At 41.4% G+C, this 27,398-nt stretch overlaps 1 protein-coding gene across 1 annotated transcript in view; it reads right to left on the bottom strand.

The window, feature by feature from the left end:
* The window catches only part of ANKFN1 (ankyrin repeat and fibronectin type III domain containing 1), a 302,257-nt gene that overhangs the window by 95,654 nt on the left and 179,205 nt on the right, over positions 1 to 27,398 (bottom strand). The window contains exons 6-7 of the mRNA XM_086686907.1: positions 24,216 to 24,410; positions 22,160 to 22,273 (exon numbers count right to left, since the gene is read on the bottom strand). Of these exons, the coding sequence (XP_086543033.1) occupies positions 22,160 to 22,273; positions 24,216 to 24,410 (309 nt within the window). The remainder of the gene's footprint in view (positions 1 to 22,159; positions 22,274 to 24,215; positions 24,411 to 27,398) is intronic.

Here is a 27,398-nt window from a genome sequence, read left to right on the forward strand (position 1 = left end):
TATGCTCAGCACAAAGCCCAACTCGGGGCTCAATCCCATGACCCTGGAATCAAGACCTGGGTCAAAATCAAGAGTCGGACGCTCAACTGACTGAGTCACCCATCCATCCCCACCTGAAGTTAATATAACGCTGTTAACGATACTGGAATTAAAACATATATATATATATATATATATATATATATATATATATATGTATGTGTATATATATGTCTATGTATGTGTATATATATGTCTATGTATATATAAATGAACTCTTCCAATGGAAGCCTCTAAAATTTTTGGCATTTCCAAAGCAGTTTCATAATCATTGCTTGTGGAAATCAATCTTTTTTTTTTTTTGGCATAAATTTGAAGGAAATATTTATTTTTAAAATAATGTACATAACACTAACAGAAACAAAAATAAAGCAAAATGTTTGCTAGTGATCACTAATACTAACAAATTAAATATTCTTTTCTTTTTTCTTTTCCCTTCCACATTTAAGTCCATGAACCAAGTTGCATCAGTTTTTGTACAAGGTTTGGAACTTAGGGTAAAGGTGGTTTTTGTTTTGTTTTGTTTTGTTTTGTTGTTTTTGTTTTACCTCGAGATATCCAAATGCTGCAACACCATTTGTTGAAAAGGTTATCTGTTGGCAACAGGATTGCTTTTGCACCTTTGTGAAAAAGAAGTTTGGTGCATGTGTGTGGCTCAAATTCTGGGATCTCTTCTGTTCCACTGATCTTTATGTCTGTCCTTCCGGCAATGCCACAATGTCTTGATCACACAGCTCTGCAATAAAGTCTGGGATCTGGGTAGACTGATTCTACTCCCCTCCCCCCGCCCCCCTGTATTCTGCTTTTTCAGAATTATTGTAGCTAGTTTAGTTACTCTGCCTCTCAAAAAAACATTTTATAAAGCCTTGTCTGTATCTACAAAAAAAATCTTGCTTGCACTTTGATAGGTTATTCTGCAGGGCATAGCATTCTGGGCTGACAATTCTCTTCTTGAAGTGCTGGGAAAATATTGTTCTGCTTCTGGCTGAACTCCACGGTTTCTGATGAGAAATCCGCTATCATTTGAACTGTTTTTCTCCTGTGGTTCAGGTGTTGTTTTTCTCTTGTGTTCCAGATTTTTCTTGTCTTCAGTTTTTAGAAACTTGACCATTTTGTGTCTTGGTGTGGATTTTTTTTGGTTGGATCCGGTTTGGGGCATGCTCAGCTATTTGAATCTGTAGGTTTTTGTCATTTGCCAAAACTGGAGAGTTTTCAGCCATCATTTCTTTAAGTACTTTTCTAGTACTGCCCTTCTCTAGTACTCCCCTCTTTCTGCTACTCTAATGACATGAATGTTAGATCTTTTGTTATCATCCCTCTGGTGTCTTAATGCTCCGTCTATTTTCTCCCAGTCTGTTTTCTCTTTGTTCTTCACACTGGTAATTTCTACTTTTCTATCTTCCAGCTCACTGATTTTTTTCCCCACTGCCCCTTCCATTCTGCTGTGGGGCATACCCACTGAGGCTGGTATTTCGCCTACTGCATTTTTCAGTTGTACTGTCTGCATTTAGTTTTTCTTTCCACTTGGCATTTCTTTGCTAAGACTTTCTGTTACTCTGCTTGGGCTTTTTATTTTTTCATTTGTTCCGAGCATGGATGTAATTGCCTATTGAGACATTTGTATCATGGCTGTGGACTCTTGTCATAAAACCCTAATATCCCTGTTATTCTGCGGTTGGTCTTTGTTGATTGTCTTCTTTCATCCAGTTTGAGACCATCCTGGTTCTTGCTTTTGGGAGTGATTTTCTTTTTTTTTTTTTTTAATTTTTTTTTTTCAACGTTTATTCATTTTTGGGACAGAGAGAGACAGAGCATGAACGGGGGAGGGGCAGAGAGAGAGGGAGACACAGAATCGGAAACAGGCTCCAGGCTCTGAGCCATCAGCCCAGAGCCCGACGCGGGGCTCGAACTCACGGACCGCGAGATCGTGACCTGGCTGAAGTCGGACGCTTAACCGACTGCGCCACCCAGGCGCCCCTGGGAGTGATTTTCAATTGAAGGCCAGACAATGTATTTTTTTGCGAGACCCGGGCTGTTTCAGAAAACCTCTGTTTTTTAGCTGGCCTTTTCTAACAGCACCTCAGTGTTTTTCACTGTATTTTGTAGGAAGAATAGGAAAATTCTGTCTCCTCCATCTTCTGGTAAATTCTGGTTGTCTCTGAGTGAGATTTTGAGATTACTGCAATGCAGCTGGGTCCTTGGAATCTCATAGGATGGGGACACAAATTCTAAGATGTAGACTTAAAAAAAGTTCTTAACAGCATTTACCTTTCTGTGTTTCCAAGCAGCATGATCTCGTGAGTTCCTCCCATCCCCAGCTATTAGTCAGTGTTAATTCCTGTGGTCAAACCTAGTCCAAAGGGGGAGTGGAAACTTTTTTGTATCAATTTAGCCATCTCCACAGAATCCACTATGCTAATCGCTCAGGGGCTAGTTATCTTTATAACCAGGAAGGATACCAATACCATAGACTACCTCACAATTTAGTTCCCTCTTCATTTTTTACCTGGCATAAACATTTTTGAAATAGGTAACAGGGCGCCTGGGTGGCGCAGTCGGTTAAGCGTCCGACTTCAGCCAGGTCACGATCTCGCGGTCCGTGAGTTCGAGCCCCGCGTCGGGCTCTGGGCTGATGGCTCGGAGCCTGGAGCCTGTTTCCGATTCTGTGTCTCCCTCTCTCTCTGCCCCTCCCCTGTTCATGCTCTGTCTCTCTCTGTCTCAAAAATAAATAAACGTTAGAAAAAAAAAAAAAAGAAATAGGTAACAGAAATGAAACCTTTTACTAATCCAGTAACCTAACCTTGGTATCTCTGATCCTCTCTTCCGTTTCTTTCCCACAAAATCTGTGAGTTGAATATAGTTTTGGAGATAAAGAATCTGATTGCTCTCTTCCTCCACTGCTAGGATAATACGAGAGCATATTCCTGGTGGGTCCGTGTAAGAGCTCCCATCATTTTCACGGGTGCCTTTATCCTAATCCACTAGGAATTTACAGCTCAGCTAATGCATAATAGGCACCCAGGCTTAACCAGATGTCTTGAAGAAAAGAAATGGAGGGAATAAAGTTAACAAATATGTATGTAGGGAGGTAAAAATCTTATAAACACCTACAGCAATTTTCAGAAAGACACCCAGAATGTTGTGATGGGCCAAACAATATATGTGGCTATTTATTCTTAATAAAATGCTCTTCTAGAAAGTTCAATTTGAAAATATAGTTTCTGTCATTGCAATCACTGAAAAGGGTCTCTGGACGCTTTGCTGAACTCCAGCTCTGATATTATTCCAGCCTAAATTGTGTCTGACATAGGCACAGGAGGGTCAAAATAGCCTATAGTTACTATAGCCAATAATTCTTGTGAAAGTGTTCTAAATTATTTCCTATCTTACATTTATTCCTCTGATACTTTGATAGTTCTGAGCTGGAAGAGATTGGACTCCCCCCTTTTAAAAAGATTTTTTTTAATGTTTATTTTTTGAGAGACAGAGAGAGACAGAGGGTGAGCAGGGGAGGGGCAGAGAGAGAGGGAGACACAGAATCTTAAGTAGGCTCCAGGCTCTGAGCTGTCAGGACAGCTCAGAGCCTCACGTGGGGCTTGAACTCACAAACCGTGAGATCATGATCTGAGCTGAAGTCAGATGCTTAACTGACTAAGCCACCCAGGCGCCCCGAGATTGGATTCCCCTTAATTTGAGTCCACGGGTTTAGAAGTCACAAAGAATCTATTGATCATAAGTAAGCTTTGACCCACAACTGTGGAACAACAAAAGCCTGAATATGTTTTAATATAAGCGGAGGTTTAGTATGATGTTATGGGTATAACTTTCGAGGAATATGTGTCCTGGCTTCATCACTTACTAGCTGTGTAACTTGGTCGACTTCTTAATTTTCCTCATCTAAAAACTGAGGATAGATCCTGCCTCATAAAGATAAGATTGTTGAGAATATTAAATGAGAAAATGTACACAAAATGTACATTAGCTTGGGCGTATAAGAGCTCAGTAAATACTTCTGACTATTACTGCTGCCACTTCTCCTAGATTTCTCACATAAAACAGTCTAAGAACAGCTCTGTTCAAAATGCCGTGTTTGGTAGACTGTTTTTATCAGATACAAATTTTCCTTACCCTAATAGAATAATTAAACCTGTTCCAGATTTCATGCCCATGACCGGGTTTGAAGGCAGATACTATTAGACACTTTTAACCCATCAAATGTTTATTTCTGGAACCCCTGAGCTAGGGAGTCATCCACATTTCCTCCTCCCCTGCCTTTTTTCCCTCGCCATGTTTATTTGGTCCTATGCCAGAAACTTCTTGGGGGTGATTCAAATTAGCATCCATTACAGATCAATCTAGAAAAGGTTGGTTATTTATTGTCAGGCGGATACATGAACCTTGGCAGTTTTAGAAACCAGAGCTAAAATGATCTTATAAAGTTCCAGTTAAATCAACACAGTGATGTGCTAGGTCTCATGATGACTTTCATGAAATTACCTCTGAAATGCTAAGTATTTTCTCACTCAGAACCTCATTCTAACTCTATAACTTATACCAAAGATCACACTGTACCTGCTCTTAGCCTTATAAGTCTTACAAAAGCCCTTGGCCAAAAGCAATAAAATTTGACCTGACCTAATCCGGGAGTTGCAATGGATAATGTGTGTATTTTTCATTCAATAATTTAATGTGGAAATTCACTGCATGTGTCACATATTCCCCATCTTAAAGAGAGAGCTTTTATGGTTCTAATGTTACGCAGAAATTACATACGTAAACACTCTTGTCATGTAAGACTCCTCACTTTCCTGATAGCTTCAGTAAGCGCTACAAAAGACTCCTTTGGAGAAAGTTGCTATTTCATATAGTGTGGGAGCCTGCTGCGTGAAATTCACCCACTAGAGTCACAAAAATGATGGCAACAGATATTTTTTTCCCTGGTCCCTGGAAGATCTGAAATAATTGGCCCACTTGGGCCTACTGCATTATTCTCTCCTATTTGTCAATACAGGAAAAACACCGTGGACATCGACAGACAAGTTTTGTTCTCTTCCTCTCAGGTGTACCCTGGAGCTTTTCTTCTCCCGTGCGTGGCATGCTACGTGTCTCTTGACCTGGCCTTTTTCCTTAAAGGGCATCCCTTCGGAGCCCTCTTCTGTCTGACAGCTCTCTTTCCTTCGCTTTTTCTTCTCTTGACTCACGGTTTCCCCCTGTGTCCCATGAAATTTATTTTTTTTTCTTTTGATCCTTTTATTACATTTGTTTTGAGTAGATCCACACGGTTCAAAAATCAAAAGGTAGAATTGGTGATACAGCACTAAGTGTCCGTAAGTCCTCTCTGCCATCTGCCCACAATCCTCATCTGCTCTCTCCCCGCAGGCATCTACTGTTCTTGGTGTCTTCTGTATCTTTCAGAGTTTCTTTGTTCACACTCAAACAAGTTTGAATGTAGATTCTCCTCGCCCACCATTTTAACGTAACAGGAAGCCCACTATATGTATTCTTCCAACCCTTTTTAAATGAATTAATTAATGTGTTTATTATTTAAAAAAATTTTTAGTGTTTATTTTTGAGAGAGAAGGAGAGACAGGGAGAGAGAGAGACAGAGTGTGAGTGGGGGAGGGGCAGAGAGGGAGGGAGACACAGAATCCAATGCAGGGTCCAGGCTCTGAGCTGTCAGCACAGAGCCTGACGTGGGTCTCGAACCCACGAACCGTGAGATCATGACCAGAGCCAAAGTCAGACACTCCACCAACTAAGCTACCCAGGTGCCCCAACCTTTTTTTTTTAAAACTTATCTTGGAGATCTTTCCATATAAATGTGTAATGAGATTCCACATTCTTTTCTATAGCTTCTGTATGTGGATGTGTATGACAATTTAACTAGTCCTCCATTGATGGAGTTTCTGTATTTTATACTGCATGTGACGCAATTTACTCTTACAAACAATGCTGATACAATAACCTTGTGCATATTTCATTTTAGAAATCTCTAAGCATATCTGTAGGATAAATACTCCTAATAAGGATTGCTGGGTCAAAAGTTGTTTGCAGTTGTAATTTTGATAGATATTGCCAAACTGCCCTCCATAAAGGTCATAAAAATGTATTCTTCCATTAGCATTATGTGAAAGTGACAGTTTCCTGGACCCTGATCTACAGAGTGTGTATTAAAACTTTTGAATTTTTGCCGTCCTGAAAGGTGAAAATTGATACCTCAGGTTCGTTTTAAACTGCATTTCTTTTATAATGGGAGAATCTGAACTTCTTTTTATATGCCATCTGTGTTTCTTTCTCTATGAACTGTCTTTCCCTCATTTTTTTCTTATAGACTTCAAAAGCTATTTATATATCAGAAAGATGAGCCTCTGCCTCTTGTACGAAATGGTGTCTTTTTTTGTGGTGCGTGTAGTCATTTCTGCTGAAGACAGTTTTTTAAAATGAGGTTGAATTTACTCTAGATCTTGAATCATGGTAATAAAGGCCTCTCCTTACTCTAGTTATAATGGATTTCTCCCAGTTTGTTTTTCAGAACAGTTACGATTTCATTTCATTTTATTTTTACATTGAAGTCTCTGATCCCTTTACAATTTATGCTGCAAGACACCATGAGACATGGATGCAATCACATTTTATTTTCTCCGTTAAGTAGCCTTCTTGTTGGATTCTACATCTTTCCCCTACATACTTGTGATACTACTTTTATCCTATAGTAAATTCCTGAATTTAGAGCTACCTACGGAATTTCTCTTCTAATCCACTGGCATATTATGTACCAGTGCGGCACTGTGGAGTTATTTTGGCTTTATAATGTGTTAGTATCATGACCTTTATGGTGACCTCATCGTAATGATGATAGCATCATCTTAACGTGCATTATACATACATTTAAACAGCACATTATACCGTACAAAGCATGTTCACTTACACTGCCTCATTTGTTTTGATCCTTATAGCATCACATGGGGCAGCTGGAACTGGTACTTCTGTCCTGATTTCATACATAAAGAATCTGAAGCCCAGGGATGCCTGGGTGGCTCAGTCGGTTGAGCATCCGACTTCGGCTCAGGTCACGATCTCACGGTCCGTGAGTTCAAGCCCCGCGTCGGGCTCTGGGCTGATGGCTCAGAGCCTGGAGCCTGCTTCAGATTCTGTGTCTCCCTCTCTCTCTGCCCCTCCCCCACTCATGCTCTGTCTCTCACTCTCAAAAATAAATAAACATTAAAAAAATAATAATAATCTGAAGCCCAGAGGAGACAGAATGTTTGCCCAGGATCACAAACAAAGCTAGCAGGTGGCAGAGTGACAACTCGCCTCTTTGATCCGACTTTGCCAATCCATGGTTCCGCTCCTTGGAATATCTAAGATCCTCTCTCAGTATCTACCAGAGAGCGTGTTCATTCCCATAGATTCACTCTGTGCTGCTGAGCTCTAAGCCTGGGCCGGATCTTCAGCTTTACCTAATCTTCCTGGGATTGAGGAAGACACAATCATGAAATCATAGAACGCTGAAGCAGAGGGAGACCTGAGAGGTCACAGACTAACCTAGTCATTTTATAAAAGAAAGGAAACCAAAGCTCAGAGAAGTTGTGAGCTTTGTTCCCAAGAGCATTTGGTTTGTAAGAAGTCAGGGCTAAGCCCGAACTCAAAGATAGTTCTTTTCACATGGTTTAATGAGGAACAGGAGGAGGTAAATGTACTATGTACTTTACTGAAACTAATCATCTCCATGTGTACAAGCACCTCCAGGGCCAGAAATGACAGTCATGAATTCATTCATTCATTCATTCATTCATTCGACAATCATGTACCATGTGCCAGGCACTGGGCTTGTCATTGGGCTTATAATGGTGAACCAAGCAACAGTCCCTTCCTTCAAGGAGAATACAGTCTAGAAAGAGAAACAGACATCAAGCATATAATATACGGATGAAGATGTAATTACAAACTGGGAACAAGACTATAAGGGAAACTTAACATGGTGCTCTGAAAGAATACAACAGGAAGACCTAATTATTTATACTGCAGAGTCTGGGAGACTTCCCACTGCTCCCCGCCCCCCCCCCCCCCAACCAACCCAATTCCAGCCTGATTTGTGGTCCCTGATACATCTCTGTGGAGACCTAAGATTTCACGGATCAGGACTGAAGTTCAAAGAGGAGATGTGACTTACCCAGAAAGGTCGCTTAGCTCTAGTTAGAGCAGAAGCAGAGGACAATAACCTCCTGACTTTCTGGCTAGGGCTTTTGTATAAATGCCATCTTAAACTTTAAAAAAAGGTGTTTTTTTTTTTTTTAATGTTTTACTTATTTTTGAGAGAGAGAGAGGGTGAGTGGGACAGACATGGAGAGAGAGAGAGGGAGACAAAGATTCCGAAGCAGGCTCCAGGCTCTGAGCCGTCAGCACAGAGCCTGACTTGGGGCTCGAACTCACGAACCACAAGATCATGACCTGAGCCGAAGTCCAGTGCTTAACCTCCTGAGCCACCCAGGTGCCGCTATAAATGCCCTTACTGCAGACCCATGCTCCACTACCAAAGTTCAGAGTGACATCACCCTTCACAACTCACAAGCTCCCAGGAGACTGGCACTTTGACCTAGTCTGTACCATGCCATAATCAGCACACTGCATAGAACAGACAAACCAAGATTTTTACAAACGCTTGCCAATGAAGCTAGGTATTTTCTAGAAAATAGTTTGTCTCATCTTCCTTGAGTGGTTCATCAGTTATTGTACTGAAGAATAAGCTGGACTTCCCTGAGGGCACATTTTTATTTAGAGCTTAAAATACTTTGTAGTATAGCCTCAATTCTTTCTTTGTAAATGGGCAACTTTTCTTTGGCAGTGAAGTGTGACCTCACTTCTCTTGATAAATTGTTTCTATCTGTTAATGTAATGCTTAGCACACACGTCATCGGAAGGAGAAATGTTTGATTAGAATAGAAGAGACACAACCCCATTTATTTAGATTTGTCACACTTTCTGGGTTTTATGCACCCATTGCTCGTGGATGTGTCCCCATTTAACACCTTGGGCAGTGGGATTAGATAGGGATGATGGATGCCATTTCTCATTAAAATTAAGAGTTCCTTGACTCATTATGCTTTTCTCCACTTAACTTTATTTTTCTTTTCCTTGGGGATGAGTGGAGTGATAGAATTGGAGACTTTTTAATATTATTTCCATATCCACATTTAGCTATTTACAACTATGTGACTTGAAGTGATGGAACAGTCAAGACTGGTTTTAAAATGGGGAAAAATTTTAATAGAACTCTCCTTTAAAGAAACATTCCAAACTGTAGGAAATGCTCTAAATACAGAGATGTTCGTGGCAGCAGCACTTCTAATAGTGAAGCAACTGGAAGAAACTTGAACAGCCAAGGATAAAAAAACCCAAAAAATACACACTGATGACTTCCATGCCATATGAATGGATTAAAACAATGCTTCAGAACAAAAGTCATAACATGGGGATGTGAAGTAGAAGAGAAGAAGGCCAGTACAGCATAGTTGTCATTAACAGTAGAGGTGGGGAGCGGCACCTGGGTGGCTCAGTCGGCTAAGCGTCCAACTTCGGCTCAGGTCATGATCTCACAGCCTTGTGAGTTCAAGCCCCATGTTGGGCTCTGCACTGACAGCTGGGAGCCTGGAGGTGCCTCGGATTCTGTGTCTCCCTCTCTCTCTCTGCCCCTTCCCCCGCTCATGCTCTATCTCTCTCTCCTTCAAAAATCAATAAACATTAAGAAAAAAATTTTTAAGAGTAGAGGCAGGGTGCCTGGGTGGCTCAGTAGGTTAAGCGTCCAACTACGGCTCAGGTCATGATCTCGTGGCTCACGAGTTCGAGCCCTGAGTTGGGCTCTGTGCTGACAGCTTGGAGCCTGGAGCCTGTTTTGGATTCTTTGTCTCCCTCTCTGTCTGTATCTCCCTCAAAAATAAATAAACATTAAAAAAAAAAAAAGAGTAGAGGCTCTGGGATGAAAAACTGGACTCTTGCATGGCTGTAGAACCTCAGCACATTCCTCTGTTTGCTTTAGGGTTCCTCATTCATGAGGAGAGAATAATGATTGTACCTATTCCATAGGGCTGTGTGAGGGATAGAAGAAGCAACGTTTCTAAAGCCTTGACTCCACACCTGGCATGTGCTATGGGCTTGACAAATGTTCACTATTGTTGTTAAATTTATGATCTCAACTTATTATGGGGTCCAAAATTACCAAAAGTTCCTCCAAGGAGTAGATTTCTTTGGGCTGTAGGACTGAGGGTAACTGATTTGTTTCTTTGTTTACATTCTGTTCTTTGCAGCGTTCTATAATTATGACACTGTTTTTTCCATTTGTCCCCAACCCTCTTTTCACCAGAAAAAAAACTTTGACCTTTACTGACCTGCTCTGTGTCTCCAGGAGCCTGATTCTTACACACAGCGTCCCTTCAGGTGGCAGCTCCTGGTGGTGTCCCCGTCCCAGCGCTCCCCCATCTCCCTCCGAGTGTAGGGGTGATAAAGGCTTCCCCATCCAGCTAGTCCTGGGTGCCTTGCTATCCCTTGTCCATTCACGAACCCTGCCCACTTCTCTGTAAATAATCCCTTCATTAAAATTACTTCAGACTTCAAGCTGACTGTACTTCTGTTTCTGCTGGGACTCTGGCTGATAGAAGGAGCATACATTATTTTTTATAATTGGAAAAATTTTATTTGAGAAGCGCAAAGGACCACCCCTGCCTCCCACCTCCCAAAAGGAAGCACTCCTCACGGCGTGGAGAGGCCCCTCAGCTTCCAGACTTGAGGGTGATTATTTTTGTTTCATTTTTGAGCCCTCACATGAAATTAGGCTTCAGGCTAGAACACCTATTTCTTAGAAAAACACACTTTCTCCCGGAGAGAAATTCTAGAAAGCAGTCGCGGACTATTGACAAACTATAATGCTGCAAAGGGATCTGGCCAAAAAGGGATCAAGAGAAAATCTCCAAGGGGACAAGGTGGCCCGGAAGCGGCTCATCACCTGCAGTGCCAGCTGTGTGCCCAGTGGGGCCATCGTGGACAGAGCTGTGCCTTGAGTGGAGACCTGCCTCTGTGGCCACTGGAAACTCACCAGCCCCTGTGGCGTCTGGGCTCAGCAACGGCCAGGCTCCCAGGGGGTAAGTGATACAGTTTGTTCAGTCCGGGGGTGGTGATGGGGCTGGTTGGGGGGGCTGAGGGGGGAGGCTTGGCACGTCACCGAGCACTGCTCCGCCGTTAAATCTCCACTGGCAGGCTGACTTTTCCCCAGGAGGAAGCGTGGGGAGGAATCTCACAGTTGCATGGCAATAAAGAGCTGCCTGGTGGGCCTCCCTCTCGGCCAAGAGGCTTCATGGCTCCAAAGTTCTGGAGGGGTGTGTGAGGGGGAGGAGGAGAAATAAGCCACTCGACTCAGTACTGATGTGATCACCTTTGCGGAGACTTTCCGGTGGCAACCGTGTTGAAGACAGCGAGCTTGGGGGAGCCAGCAGGGTGCAGGAGGATGAAACTGAAGGTGGTGGGGGGAGGGGAGGGAAATGGGGGTGGGGGGAGAGGAGAGGGAGGTGGAGGTGGGTGGTGTCCAAGAAGAACTGTGGAGTTGTGAAGGAAAGCGGTGAGCGGTGAGGCTCAGTAAAAGACAGTGTTGGACAAAGCCAGTTAAAAACTCCAGCCTCAGTGGGCCTTACTCTCTTTATGCTGCAAAGTGAATTCTTATATTGGTGAGCCTTCTTTCCCCACATAAGCCCTCCAAGCCCTACAAAGAGGGGGTCTGCAATTATCACGTTCATTGTGACTCACAATGAATTCACTGAATAGCTAACTATGTAATATATATGTTAAACCCTGTGCCAAGTTCTAGGAATACAGAGATGAACAAGACATCGCTGTTTACATAAGGCTTCCAGTCTGATGGGAGAGACCCATGTTGAAGACATGACCACACATGCACAGCCTGGTTGCACATTAGAATGACCTAGCAACTCTTGAAGGGTATCTGTGCTCGGGTCTCTGCCCTGCAAAGACTCAGATTTGATTGGTCTTGGAAGAGGCCCTGGCATGGACCCGAAGGTGATTCTAATGGGCAGCTTTGTTGGAGAATTCCTGTTCTAAATATACTCAGGGTTCCCATGAACTTCCAACGACGGTCAAATGAAATTTGGCCAATAATTTACTGGATGTATTAGATACTAGAGACTCTAAAAAGTTCTATAATAAAGAATCCTATTTAAACTTAAAAATATCTGCAAAAATAAATAGATGTTTGTGATTTGTGAACATTATTTTGAAAGGCATGATAGAACTCATTAGGCATGATTTATATGAAATACTTAGAAATGCCTCTCTGAAGAAATGACCTTAAATTTTTTTTTAACATTTATTTATTTTTAAGAGACAAAGACAGAGCATTAGTGGGGAAGGGGCAGAGAGAGAGGGAGACACAGAATCCAAAGCAGGCTCCAGGCTCTGAGCTGTCAGCACAGAGCCCGATGTGGGGCTCGAACTCACAGGTGGCAAGATCATGACCTGAGCTGAAGTCACGTGCTCAACTGACTGAGCCACGCAGGCACCCCAAGAAATGACTTTTAATAGAGATCTGAACAATCAATGGTCAGGGAATGGGGGGAACAGTTCCAGGCAGAGGGATCGTCATGTGCAAAGGTCCTGTGGTAGGGGAAAACTGCTTTAAGAACAGAAAGGTTGTCAATGCTACCGTACTGTAGGAGGTGAGGGGAAAAAAAGACACGATTTGTGCCTTCAAGGAACTCATCATACCTTAGTAAAAAACTCAAATATTCCAAAAACTTCTATTACTCTATGGATCTATGATTTTCCAAATAAAACAGGAAGAAGAAGAAATCAGTGTCAAGAATAATCCTTCACCAGCTGATATAAAAACCCATTTCATGTTTGTCCCTAGGTAACTTACATAATTTTTGGAAACAGCAGATATGCTTTCATAATGTTGGCTTAGGGTAATATTAGTATTAGGTCATGTTTACTAAGCATAGTCTGGGTAACAGGGAGAAGTGACCTGGAGATTGAATCAAAATGCCAAATGGCACCTATGCCTGCCTATCATTTTTCTCTTCAAATCCTTCAGAAGGGAAACAAGGTACAGTGTTTAAAAATATATCCATTAGCTGGAAAACATCCTCTAGAGATTCATCCAGGCCGTTGTGTGTCCTGATACTCTGTTCCTTTTCATTGCTGAATATTATTCCGTGGGACAGACATACCACGTTTAGTTTAACCATTCACCAAATTGGATTGCTTCCAGTTTTTGATTATTACAGATAAAGCTACTATAAACATTTGTGAACAGGTTTTTATATGAACACCAGTTTTCATTTTTCTGGAATAAATGCCTACCAGTTTGTGGGATGTATGGTACTTGCATGCTTCTTTTTTTTAAAAAAGATTGTCAAAGTGCTTTTCAGAGTGCCTGTATCATTTTACATTCCCACCAGCAATGGATGAGTGACCCCATGTCTCTGCATCCTTGCCATGTGGTGTTGTCAACTATTCTCAAATGTTTTTGCTGCTCTGATTGGCATATGGCAATATTTCATGGTGGTTTTGATTTGCGTGTCCTTAATGCAAACCCAGTGAGTTTTTATTATAAAGTGGAACTTGAGTAGATGGCACTTGAGGAGGGAAAATAGGTGCTACTCTTGGGAAGATAGGTCCTACACTCTGAAAGGATCATTTGAAACAGATTTCGAATATGATAATGGCAAGTAGGGTAGGAAAGAGAAAAGAGGCTATTAGAGATTTGAGGACAATACATAAGCGAGGAAATCATAGTACACTATCTGACTTTGCAATGTCAAACCTTACACATTCTGTGTAGACTGCACATAGTGACTTCCTTCCAAAAAAACAGGATGGAAGAAGTAACTTTACAGTGGAGAAACCAGACAGACACATCTCAGCCAGGCGGTCAAGGCCAACATCAATAGTGATGAGTCCTGTTGGGAGCATGTACTCTTGATATGATGGGTTGAAAATGGCTAGCTAAAACTTTATCTCTGTGGTCTTCTGCCCCCAAACCCATATCCCTAGTCTAATCATGAAGAAAGATATCAGTCATGTCCAATAGAGGCACATTCTACAAAATACCTGACCAGTCTTCCTCAAAATTATCAAGATCATCAAAAACAAGGACAGTCTAAGAAACTGTCGGCCAAAGGAGCCCAAGGTGGTATGATGTGTAAATGTCATGTAAGGTCTTAGATGGGGTCCTGGGACCAAAAAGAGACATCAGGTGAAAACTAAGGTTACTGAAAGAGAGTAAGGACTTTAGTTAAAAACAACAACAACCAAAACAAAAAACAAAAAAACGAACCAAAAGTGTGCACACTCATAATAGTATAAACATTGTTGACTTAACTAAAAATAGAAATATAATTACGTTGAGAGAATCAGGGACTGTAGATGAGGGTGGCATTATGAGAGAGTTAAATTCTTTTCTGTTATAGTTATAATTGCACATATAAGACCTGCAATTGATGTATCAAGTAAGAGCCATAGAAGCATATTAATTAAAGTAGACAGGTAATTATGAGAACTAGAGGAATTAAAACTGGCTGGCTCTGAAGAGTAGGGTAGGAATAATGGGGCAAATAACTTTTTTTCTGTATTATAAACCCTTCAGTGCAAATTTGTTTTTTAATCCCATTCTTAGATCACTTTAGACAAAAATAAAAATAAAAAGTATACATAAAAAGAGACAGACCTTCCATTCGAGTAAATAAATATAACTATATACTCTTTATGAGAGATAAATGTATCTGAAATGTCATGGGAAGGATGCACATAAAAAGATGGAAAGACAGCAGGCAAATGGGAAGAGAGAAAGCACAGTTAATCACAAACAAAATAGTTGAAGCAAACAGCGTTAAGCAAGACAAATAAAGGAGCTTCTCAGAGATCAAAGATCAAAGGGACAAACACTTTGGAAAAAGACAGGGATTTAAACAACATCTACACATTCACACTATATACCCAATGGAGTTCACACATTCTTTTCAAACACCAAATCCAGTGCATATATATGGATTGATTGGCTAGCTACAAATAAGAGTTTTAGAATATCTCAACAGTATACAGAGCACATTAAAATTTTTTCTTAAAATAATAAAATTAGAAATTAATAATAAAAATATAGCAAAATATATGGTCATTTAGAAGCTTAAAATGGCTTGCCTAAAAACTCTGCTTAAAGTGGGAATTACAAATTGTTTAGAAATAAATGATTATAGCACCTCGCTTTAAACTTTCTGGATATGAACAAGATAGGGGAACATTTATAGCCTTAAATACATGGATTGGAAAAAAGAAAAATAAAGGAACAAGTAAATGAACTTTTCAAATTAAAAAAAAAAACAGGAAAGAAAGAATAAAGTAAACAAACAGAAAGCATCAGGAACTGGCAAAGCTAAAGCCAGAAATTAATGAATTAGAAAATAAGCAAGAAATAGGTTTTATGAATTAAGAATGTTAATTCTTCAAACAAACCAATAAAATAACAAAAGTTCAACAATTGTAAAAGAAAGAGCACATATACATGACTTTTGAAATACTAAAGGGACCATAATCACAGAGGAGATTTAAAAATTATGTTCAATGCTATATCAATAATTATAATCCAAATTCCTTAATTTGGTAAAGGCTGTCTACCAGACACCTCTCCTAGAGATCATACGTAATGGTAAAATATTAGGCGTGCCTGGGTGGTTCTGTTGGTTAAGTGTCTGACTCTTGATTTTGGCTCAGGTTATGATCTCGTGGTTCGTGGGTTTGAGCCCTATGTCTGCATTGATGGTGTGGAGCCTTCTTGGGATTTTCTCTTCCTCCCTCTCTCTCTGCCCCTCCCCTCCCCTGCTCCTGCACTCTCTCTCTCTCAAAATAAATAAATAAACTTAAAAAGGTGGTAAAATACTAGATGCGCATTGACAAAAGCAGGTAGGAGAGAACGATAGGTACTGTCCCACTTACTGCACACAATGTATTGGGAATCAGAAATCACATTGATTCTCGTTAATGAAGTGAGATCCAGGAAAGAATGAAAAGTACTGGAAAGGACAAAATGATCCTTACTTGAAGATGATATAGCAAAAAAAGCATAAGATGCAAGACAATCTACTGAAGAAAAAAAAGTTACTAACAGAGCTCAGCAAAGCAACCAACTAAAGATTTCTTTTGAACTAGCACTAGCTCTTCTATTGTCCTACAATAGCCAATTAGAGAATATCTTGAAAAGAGAGTTGATTCATAATAGTCATGAAACCTGTAAAATATATGCGGCATGAAACTTAATGGGAAATGTAGAAGGCCCATATAAAGAAAATTATTAAACCTTCCTGAATACGTAAAATTCAACTTGATTAGGAAGACATGTCATGGATGGAAAGGCTTTCTGCAAATTAACTTAGGAATATGATGCTACTCCAATAAGATTTTTTCACTTAAACTTGACAAGCCAATTCTAAAATTCGTTTGGAAGGGAACATGTGTGCAACTAACTGAGACATTTTGAAAAAGATTACCCTGGGGAGGGACTCGCCCTACCAGATGTTAAAATATACTGTAAAGTTCCTATATGGTGTGAAAATTAATAAAAGGAAATGCCGTTTAAAGTGGATTGGGGAGGCCAGAAGGGGGAGCTCTCACACCCTACCACTCATTGTCAATTACAAACCCAACAGGAAGTCTCTCCTACTTCAGCTACTGCTTTACTACCCCAGCAGGAGGAAGAAAGGTTTTTCTCTTGCCCCAGCAACAGCTCAGCCAATGAGAGACCTCACAACTCAGCCAATGAAAAGCCGCTATACTTCAAACTCCCAGTTTACTCCAGTGGATTTTTGGTTTATAACAGCTCCTCTCAGCTTCCCTCACTTTCCTCTTTGAAGAGTGTTCCTCTGCTTTGCTCTTTGGACTTGTTGTAGTTTGCTTATCCCGAGTTGCAACCCTCTACTTTCGCTAAATGAACCCAGTTTTGCTGGTGAAGTAACTGGCAGTTTTATTTTTAAGGTTAACAATGGGTGTAGATAAAAAAACAAACAAACAAACAAACAAACAATGGGCATAGATAGGTGAGTGAGACTATAACATCATATAATAGAAAAAAAATGGACACAACCTATGGCTATCAGTGGAAGAGTAATTAGATAAATTATAGCACTTCTAGCCAGGGAATAGGAATACTATACAATTGTTAAAAAGAATGAAGGGGCGCCTGGGTGGCTCAGTCCGTTAAGTGTCCGACTTTGGCTCAGGTCATGATCTCGCAGTCTGTGAGTTTGAACCCCATGTCAGGCTCTGTACGGACAGCTTAGAGCCTGGAGCCTGCTTGGGATTCTGTGTCTCCCTCTCTCTCTGTCCCTACCCCACTCATGCTTTGCCTCTCTCTGTCTCTGAAAGATGAATAAACCTTGAAAAAAAAAATTTTTTTTTAAAAGAATGAATATCCAAACACACTGACACAGAAAGATAGATTGATATGTATGCTACATTGTTGAATTAAAAATAAATGTAGTTGTAAGATTACACGGTGTGATAATTTTATATTAGAGCACACAAACAAAACCATACATCTGTGTGCTTATACATGCATGTACATACATCAAGAAAAGATTTATAAGGACATACACTGGACTCGTAACAGAGATTAATTTAGTGATAGGGGTGTCACATTGGAGGAAAGAGTAAATTGTTTTACTTTGTCTTTTATATAACCTGTACTTCCTTGTTTGCAGGTTAAAAACCTAAGTGAGGAAAATGCAAAAAGACTATGTTTTACAACATATATTATTATAGTGTTGCTGTTCCCTCCCTCTCATTGGACCTGCTGTTTTTCCTCCTCATACATTTAGCTGCTGAACTTATTTCCACATTTTCACTTGCATGCAAAAAATGTTAATCCGCTGAGTTTCATGTCCTTCAGACGTAACATCTTCAGCCTCTCCTAGGTGCTCTCATCTGCAAACCTCTGGCCTCACCCCTGCCCAAACGGGCTAACTAAAATGATAAATCCTTTTGTTTTGTGGAATTTAATCCCTTCAATCTAGTAATGAGGGTAGCCTCCTCATATTATGATCAGATTAATTCTTCAATTAATTAAACATGGACAATAATTCTAGTCCTTAGAGCAATGAATTTTGTTGGTAGGCAAAATATCTTTCTAATTATAAGGTGGAGGGAAAAAATAATAGAAGGGGTAAAAATAATATAAATACCAAGCAATGTGCACCTAAGTCCCAGGAGGTCAGGTTTTTCTTAAGTCTTGTGAAGAGATGGCCCCAATGATCAAATCATGGTCAAGTTCACACTATTATTATAAATTATCAACCCCTAGGGTTTTCATGTACAAATGGTGGACTCTCTTTCCTAGAAGCTACAGTGCTCCCAGACATCTCTCTGGAATTCTCTAACTTCCTTTCTTTCTGGCAAAGAAGTTGGAGGTAGTGGTTGGCAGAAACACCGGCCTGGGCTTTGCTGGAGTGGATATCATATCAGGTCCTGGCAATCTCTGCAAGGAGAAATTTTTTTTTCATTTAATTTAATTTAATTTTTTTTTTTTTTTTTTTTTTTTTGTAGAAAATGTCATCAAAGGCAGAGCAGTTAAATGGTTTGCTATTACAAGCCTTTGTAGGAAGGAATTAGGGTGGTGGTTTCTAATCTGCTGGATGACACGGTGAGAAAAGATGGGGAAGGGCCCCAACCAAACCAGTGTCCTGCCCACACCCACTGGAACAGCTACTGTAGCGTCTCATCATTGGCAAACCCCAAAGGGTGCCACGTCAGGCCCTGCTCTAAAAAAACACACAACAACAAAAACAACAACAAACATAGAAAAGAATTCATCCTATGGATGGAAAACAGATGCTGCACTGCACCTGTTAGAGGTTACCTTCCTTTCCATTCCTAACCCAGCAAAGAGCAGCAAAATCACTTTTGCAAATGTTCTCTGCTTTGGGGCTGCAGAGAAATGACACATCCTGTGCAAATGAGAGCTTCAGACAGGTTACCCAACACAGCGAGGAGAAAATGTGAAATGAGGTCCTGGCAATTGTCCAAAGCATCAGAGCATTTGAAATAACTCTAGTCTGGCTCTGTAAACCATGAAAATTGGTGAGATGGGACCAAAAGATGCAAGAGCTCTTTGAATCCAAGAAGGAAACACCTAGAAACAGACAAGTCGTTCCCTTAGCCTCATTTTCCTGCATTTAGGGGAGAGGCAGGCGGAAAACTCCAGTGGGTCTTACTCAGAACTGTTTCCATGGTTTTAAACTGAAATTGATGCCTTTAATGTCCAAGTTGTGATGACAATCGGCCTGGTTGCATGGCCCCTTTCATCGCCAGGGCCTGCACGGGGCTTGTAAAGAGATGCTCTTAAAAAGATTTCTGGATGTCAACAAACTCTTAAAAAAAAAAAAAACAACAACCCCAAATATGTTGATGAGTTGAGCATATGCAAGTGAGGAACCAAAGGATTCATATTTTCTTTGAAACACAGGCTCAAGTATGAAGGGGAGGACATCCGGTTGTCAAAATAGGCTTGAGGTTTTGTGAACCCAGAAATTCTAGAGAGCAGGGTGAGATTTGTTCCAAACCCTAAATACTGCAGGGTTAAGTCTTCCCTCTAAACAATTAGATAACTGACATCTCATTCCGTGGATTTCTCCCTTGTTTCTTCTTTTCTAAAGCAAACAAAATAACTCGCCTTGTTTCAGGGTAATTTTGCTAATATTTCCATAATTAAATAATTACTTCAACTCCTGAATTAAAAACTGTCCCGTCTCCGGGTACAGGAGGCTGCCAGCTGTTTTAAATAACCCTTGAGAGTGGTCAGGTTAAGGACTCAATTTATGACCTTATAAATTAACACAAGGAAACCTACTCTATAATGCAACAGACAATTCTATTTATAATGCTTAATTAATCCCCTCCAGTCACCAGCAGAACCCACTTGTGGCTTTCATTTCAACCTCACCCAAACGCAAGTCTCCTGAGATGAGACGTGTTAATATGTGAATGCTGATAGAGTTTGCAGGCCTCATGGGCGAGTATTAAATAGCGGACGGTCTGGATGAATCAGCTTCCGATTGTTCACTAATCAAATGTAAGAAGAAAATGGCAAGTTTGGCAGCACTGACGAAACCCTTCATCAAAAAACCTGAGCTGGAGCGAGGTAGAAAGAGGAAAATGCCCAAGTCTGACACTGCCCGCAAACACTAGCTCTAGACTTCAGGAAATCTCCGCGGAGCAGAGACCCCGACAAAGTGTCAGAATTGTATCAAAGGATGGCTGTAGGAGGCTGTCCTGGGTGGCTTCATTTGTCTGGTGTCACCCGTACCCCGAGGCTGCTCTCTTTTTGATAAGAAAACTCAAAGTGGTAACCAATTCTATGCTGCCTTACCTAAGGTATTACAGAGTGGAGTCATCTGGAAAATCCCAAGTATCTCAGAAGGCTACAGGGTGTGGGCAGAGTCATTTCTGCAGACAAAGAAGATTCTCCTGGGACTAGGCCCTGGGCGGGAGAAAGGAATCACCGCGTGGACAGGAATTCTGCCTTGTGGCCTGGCGTCTTGGAATATGCACGGACGGCTTTATCAGGTTTTAGGACTGTGCAGGGTATAATCAGGAAAATGACTTTCTCCCTTTTTTGTCCACCGTGTTCAAGAATCAACATAACGTGATATGTGCAGCTCTACTGGAGTCTTTAGCCAAGCTCCTTAACCTCGCCGCCTCGGGTTCCTCATCCACAAAGCAGAAGTGCTAACAGTGCCCATCTCCAGGGTTCTTGTGAGATTACACAGAGCTAATACACACGGAGGTTTTAAACAGTGCCTGGCATACAGTAGGCGCTCCGCAGCCTCGACTGTTCTTATCGCAGCCTCACTCTGCTGCTTTCTCCTCTGGACTCCCTGTCTTCCCTCCAGGTGCTGCTGTAGCAGCTACGTCTGGCTGCCAGCAGCTCTCCCGAATAGCTTCCTAACTCACTTCCTCATTCCAGGTCCACACCTCTTCCAATGCGTCAGACACAGTACTGCCACCTAAGTCTTTCATAGTCTACCTCCCATCCTGTCCCCCTCTTATTCAGGGGTCTGCAGAGTTCATCATCTAATGTCGAAACTCCTTAATCTTGAATTCAAGTGTCATTGTACCCCTGCCTCCTGCCCTAGTTTCTCTCTCTGCTCTTACATTTCACGGGGCCTTCTTGTGAGCCCTCACCTCCCCTGGAGCTATGATCTGTTCCCCTGCTCTCCTCTGCCTGTTCTAGCATGTTCTTGCTCTTCAACTGTGCTCCCAGGTTTCTCCACTTGGAGGCTACCTCCCCCTCCCACCAGCACCTTCTTTTTTTAAAACATTTTTAAAAATGTATTTACTTAGAGAAAGAGAGCTGGGGAGGTGCAGAGAGAGAGAGAGAAAGACTCAGAGAGAGAGAGAATCTCAAGCATGCTCCACACTGCCAGCATGGAGCCCGATGTGGGGCTCGAACTCACGAACTGCAAGATCATGACCTGAGTCAAAACGTGGAGTTGGACGCCTAACTGACTGAGCCACCCAGATGCCCCTCCCCCAGCATCTTCTGGTCCAAATCCTAGACATCCTTGAAAACCAAATGCCACCTCGACCTTGGAACTTTTCTGATCCTATCATGTTACTTTCCTCTTTCTTTTCTGACTCCCAACATCTTTATCTGTTTTCCTTTTAAATCCTCAACCCTAGTTACCTGCTATTACAGATATCAATGCATATGCCTCTTAGTATGTTCCATTTCCCACCCTCTGAGCTCCTTGGATTGAGACTGATTCTTCAGTGTGTCTTACTCAGTCTTGTCTCCATCACTATGCTATGCACAAAACAGGCCCTCTGCAAACAAGAATGGAATTATTAATATTTTGGACAGGTTTGGAATAGTGACAGCCTGATCCTGCAGTTCATGCTTCCTGTGACTTATTCTCAGTAACCCCTTGCTCTGTACGGGAGTGCCTATGCAAATATGTCAACTCAAAAAGTAAATGGGATTAAAAAATCCTATCAGCAGCAGAAAAAAAACAATGGATTGTTTTTTAAGAAGAAGCAATGGGGAAAAAAAAAGAAATCTGGAGTCCAGTACCTTTATATCTGGTCACTACAGCTGCGTTGACACTAAGAGGCTCTTGAAAGCTGACAGTGAGTGATGTGCTGCTGGTCACCATAAGAGAGGCGTTGGTTGGCACCTCGGGGGCTCCTGGGACAGAAGGAAAAACATAAGGATCTTAACATCGCAAATCCTTTTCAAACAACGTTCCCGCCTCTTCAAAGGATACCCTGAAACACACACTATGGAAACATTTGTTTGTAGAGCCTAATAGCTTTTGCTTTTGAACATTTTCATTAGAAGTCTCAATGGCCTTTATTTGTTGCTATTGTGATCTTATTTGAGCATTAGAACATCTTCTGAAGGGGTAAATAATACCAGTTAAGCCTTCCCAAAGTATCCTGGAAACACAACAGGAGATTGACCTGGACCAGTGGAGAGGAGGCCAGAAAGTGTTAGCAGGAACTGTTGATAGAGACTGGTACATTTCATGAAGTATTTTCATGTAAATCATTGAACTGGAGCCTTTTTGCAACCCTGTTGGGTAGAAAGGGCAAGTAACAGTGTGTGCACGTTTAGGAGGAAGAAACCACGTCTGAAGAGACCACACTAACTTGTTCAAGGACGCAGTGAAGACACAGCTAAGACCAAAGCCTGTGGCTTCGGATGCCCCGTTCTGGGCTCCTCCCTGTGTGGAATGCTCAGGGCCTGGCTCTCATGCTGCCTCCTATTACATCAAGTAACATTTTCTGAGAAAGAATTCATGGACGAATGTCATGCCCATTAACCTCGGGTTTTAAAGGACTCCTGATAGTTTTAGGTGTTCCTTAACACCCAGAAGGTGTTTTGTGATTTAGAAAATTACCCCCCAAATGGCTGTAAGTCTAAAACTATAATTACTTCTAGTATTAATCTGTGTCCTAAATGAGGCACAATAGCAAATGCATTTATTAAAACTATTGCTGAATGTCTTTTTTTAATGCTAAAGTATTTATTTTACAATAAGATTCTGTAAAAAAATCTTTATTTAAGCAAGTTATTCTATTAGTTAAAACAAAGCAAAGGTAATAAGTTTGAAAGCAAATTAGTATGTATTTTTTATGAATGTCTTTTTTTTAATTAAAAAAACACGTATCAGCATTGCTGAAGAGATTGTTAATATTGAAAACAAACTTCCATGAATGTTGCTTAAGCTATTTGCTTTAAGAGAAAGGATTAGGGTATGGTTCGATACTTAGCACTGCTTTAGAAAGCCAGATTTTCACTACTTTTTGTCTTTATCTATAGCACAAAGCAGAGGCAGATATTTCCAAACTAATGAACTGATCTTTCTCTTATATTCAAATTCTCCAGTCACTGTGTGTCTGGAGTGTCACAACAACCACACTTGTTGTTGTGGTTTAAATAAGATCTACTTTTAGAATAAGATTTTAGTATTTCCCAAGTGTTTGACTTTTATATATTTTTATAGTAGGGGCTGCTCTAAGCATTACCTTCCAGTGCTAATGAGTATTATCCAGAAACAACGCTTTTTCTTAAACTAACGGAAAGAATTGGTGATGAGAACAGAAGTACAGATAAAGCACAGTTCAGTGACTGACTGTCCTCTGTCGCCTGTAGTAACTGAAGATTGGTTTATATAAGCTCCCTATAAAAAAAAAATGCAAGAGAGAGTTGAAAACAACTTAAACTTGGGTTGAAGGCAGAAACTGGACAAATAGGCAAACAAATATTTTCCACCTCCACATCCCAAAATATAGCCACTTAGGGTATCAAACCATCCAGGTTATTAGGCAGTAGGGCGTATCGGGTGGAAAGCTCTAGATGAGTGTGAGATGGTGGAGACAGGCCAGCAGCACCGAAGCCTCATGGCTGTGGTCAGAGAACCTATCGGGAGCCAGAAAATCAAGCGAGACAAAAGATCCTTTTACAGTCGCCCAGAGCCCTCGCTCCAAATAGGCTGACAACGGCCATCCATGACCCTGTAGCAGAACTGCCAAAAAAAAAAAAAAAAAGTCAGTAAAAGAAGGCCTGGCTGTCTCCAGCCAACCTGGTTTCTAGTTAAATGCAGAAGTCCTCTGCTTATACTCACTGGCGTGCTCAAAGCCCGTTCTCATGCGTCTGTAGAGCCGACACCTCCACTCCCAAGCTTTCAGCTGTTTCTCTTTCTCGGTGTTGTCCAGACTGGGTCCTTCGTTCTCCACCTGGGCGGACAGCTCGCTCACCCTCTGCTGGGCCTCCTGCACCAGCGTGGCAAGGTGCATCGCTCGGCTTTCCAGGCTGACAACTGGAGGGAAAGACATGGCTGACTCCTTTCTCCTTCTGGGGGAATGCCGCTTCATTGGCGGGGTAGTTAAGAGTCTACTGTGGACTTTAAAAAAATGCCCGGGCTAAGTGGGATCCATGTTCCTCATTACCCGACTGACTCCAGTACGTCAAAGTAGTGGTAAATCCATCCATTTAAGATATCTCATTGCTCTGTGGCCCTCTTGTCACAGGCACCCCAAGTAGCTGCCTAGCATGGTTCACTAGAACTCCACTATCAAGTACCCATGAGGACCACTTCTAACCCAGATCGCACACATTTGTTTCCATGATCTTTAGAAAGACAAACAGGGCCAAAAGCTCTGTAGGGCTAGTAAGGACTTAGGAAAAGTCATCCACAAGGCAAGTTGCATACTATTAAAGTTGGTTGGTCATTTTTTCCCTTCCTTTTTTCTTTTTTTTTTTTTTTTTTGGTAGCATCGGATTCGAATTTTCTGCTCTTATCACATTGTGCCAATCTCATAGACGTTTTTGTATACACATCTCAGTGGTGTAATATTTACCTATTTATTTATTTAAAATATTTTTTAATGTTTATTTTTGAGAGAGAGAGAGAGACATATAGACGGAGTGTGAGTGGGCAAGGAACGGAGAAAGAGGGAGACCCAGAATCTGAAGCAGGCTCCAGGCTCCAAGCTGTCAGTACAGAGCTGGATGCAGGGCTTGAACTCACGAACCGTGAGATCCTGACCTGAGCTGAAGTCGGACACTTAACCGACTGAGCCACCCAGACGCCCCCACCAATTTATTTATTGCTAACGAAGTGCCCGCTGCCACGGTAGGGCTGCACATTCTGACACTGGGTGTCATTAGACAATGATCTTCTATCAATTCGATCTCTGATCATGATCTCAGGGAAGGAATGGTTTCTGGAGATGCCTATGCCTGACAGCAAGTTCGACTACTCTTTTTACGGAGAGGGATTATACAGCTTGATATTTCTGTTTTACTCAATACATGATATCTCAGCTAAATTCACATGATGGCGTTTACCCAACTGGCCCTTGTGTGAGTGAATGTTCGGGACAACAACAGAATGCATCACATTCTTGTGTCAGACTGGGAAGCTGCTTCTTGGCCTTTGCTCCTGGCTCTCACGAACGTGAAGGCTGCCTCAGCGGTCACTTGGTCACTCTGCAGGAGCCCCCCTCTCTCCGGTTAGTGGTAAGGAGGAGGCAGCCTCCGCGTGGTCTTGTGGAAGGGAACCATGCAAATACTGAAACAGACCAGAATCAAGTTCTGCTGCTCTGTTGCCAACATGTGTTTGACCCTCTCTGTGACCAAAACAATATTTCCCCCTGGTGGGTGAGAAAGAAATCCAACCATTCCATTCTTCTAATTAAGGGGGGGGGGAAATATGATGAAGATAACTCAAGTGAAAACTTGTTAGGTGTATTTTGAAATGGAAATTAGGTGGTTATAGATTCATCTTCTCTGTGTTCATAGGCATGTTTGCATTAATTACAGGAAATGAATAATAATTTATTATTGCCCCTGCTCACCATCAGTCTCAATTTATTTACAGATGAGGTCAATGAAAAATTAGTTGAGTCTTTTTTTCTTTTTCTTTCTTTCTTCTTTCTTTTTAAAGTTGCTGTTTAGAACACTCAGGACTGTGTTTTGCTGCCGATTTGTCATGGTTAATGAATGTTGCTGTAGCAGTCAATCATGTACTCTGAATACCGTCACACTTTTTTTTTTTCTAAAGCCTCAGTCGTGAGCCATGACAGAAAAATAAACAAATAAATATAAAGCTAAAAAACTCTTTCACTGAGCAGCTACACTACGCAAAATCCCCCGGGAAGGCTAAAGGGGGCCAGAATAAATGATAATATAAGTGCTGTGGACGCAGGGAGGCAATGATGGTGTATGAATGTGGAGGCTTTGGCAAAAAAAAAAAAAAAAAAAAAATACACACACACACACACACACACACACACACACACACACACACACACGCGGGCGCACACTCCAGTGGAAAAATTGGCAATATTAGTAGCCTCAAGGTGCAATTTCCTGAAGCAGTGAGATTGACAAGTCAGTACTAAATGCTGTTAATTTAACTAACTTCAGATTAATGGTAGAGTCTGCTATGACTGAAGGCCTCAAACACAGTCTCATTATAGCCTTGCTGGGAAGGTCCTAAATATAGGCATTGACAGTTTAAAACAAATTCGTATACATTTGTGTATTTTTAGACATAGGTTAGGCGTCAGGGTTTGTGTCACAGTTTTCAGGTTGATTAATTGACCCAGTAACTGCACCCTCTACCCACCGCCCCCCTCCTTCTTCCACTCCAAATTATAGAGAAAATGGGGGAATTGTCCTTGCTAAGTCATTCTGTGAGCTTTTTATTGTAAGCCTGATGTTTGAATTGCATGCATGCATCAACACTTGGGTGATAGACACATGATTTATAAAAATAAATTTTTCTAATACTATGAAATCCCCCCTATTAATTTTTATATCCACAACAGTTATTACTGGTGTGAATTCCAGGTGGCATTTCAGATGGACAGCTTCTCTTGAGCTATGCTTGGCTCCCCCTGAAATTTTTCCTGCTTTCCTCAGCACAACACGCTTTGTTTCTAGACTTTCCCTTTCCTCCTCGGCTGTGGCCTTGATGCTGTTTTGAGTTGTAGTGGCAAAGGGATTCTACATGTTTAAGGTAAAGCCTTTTGCCTCTTCATAGGCTAAAGGAAAATCCATTCGGTTTTACAGCCAGGTGAATTTTCCAAGATCCTCTAGATCCCTGTGCTTCTCAAATTGGGCTACCTAAACACCAACACAATGTGGTGGTGCTGGTGGGGCCGCAGTGGGCATCTCTGGAGCCACAGAATGAATATGTGTGTCTTCCCAGGGCATCAATTTTTCCATACAGATTTTGGTAAAAGCATATTATTTAGAAATTAAAACAAACATTTCTGGAGGAGAATGGAAAGATATCCCC

Source organism: Puma concolor, chromosome E1 (genome assembly GCF_028749965.1).
Source record: "Puma concolor isolate L17-30 chromosome E1, mPumCon1.1.hap2, whole genome shotgun sequence".
NCBI lineage: Eukaryota > Metazoa > Chordata > Mammalia > Carnivora > Felidae > Puma > Puma concolor.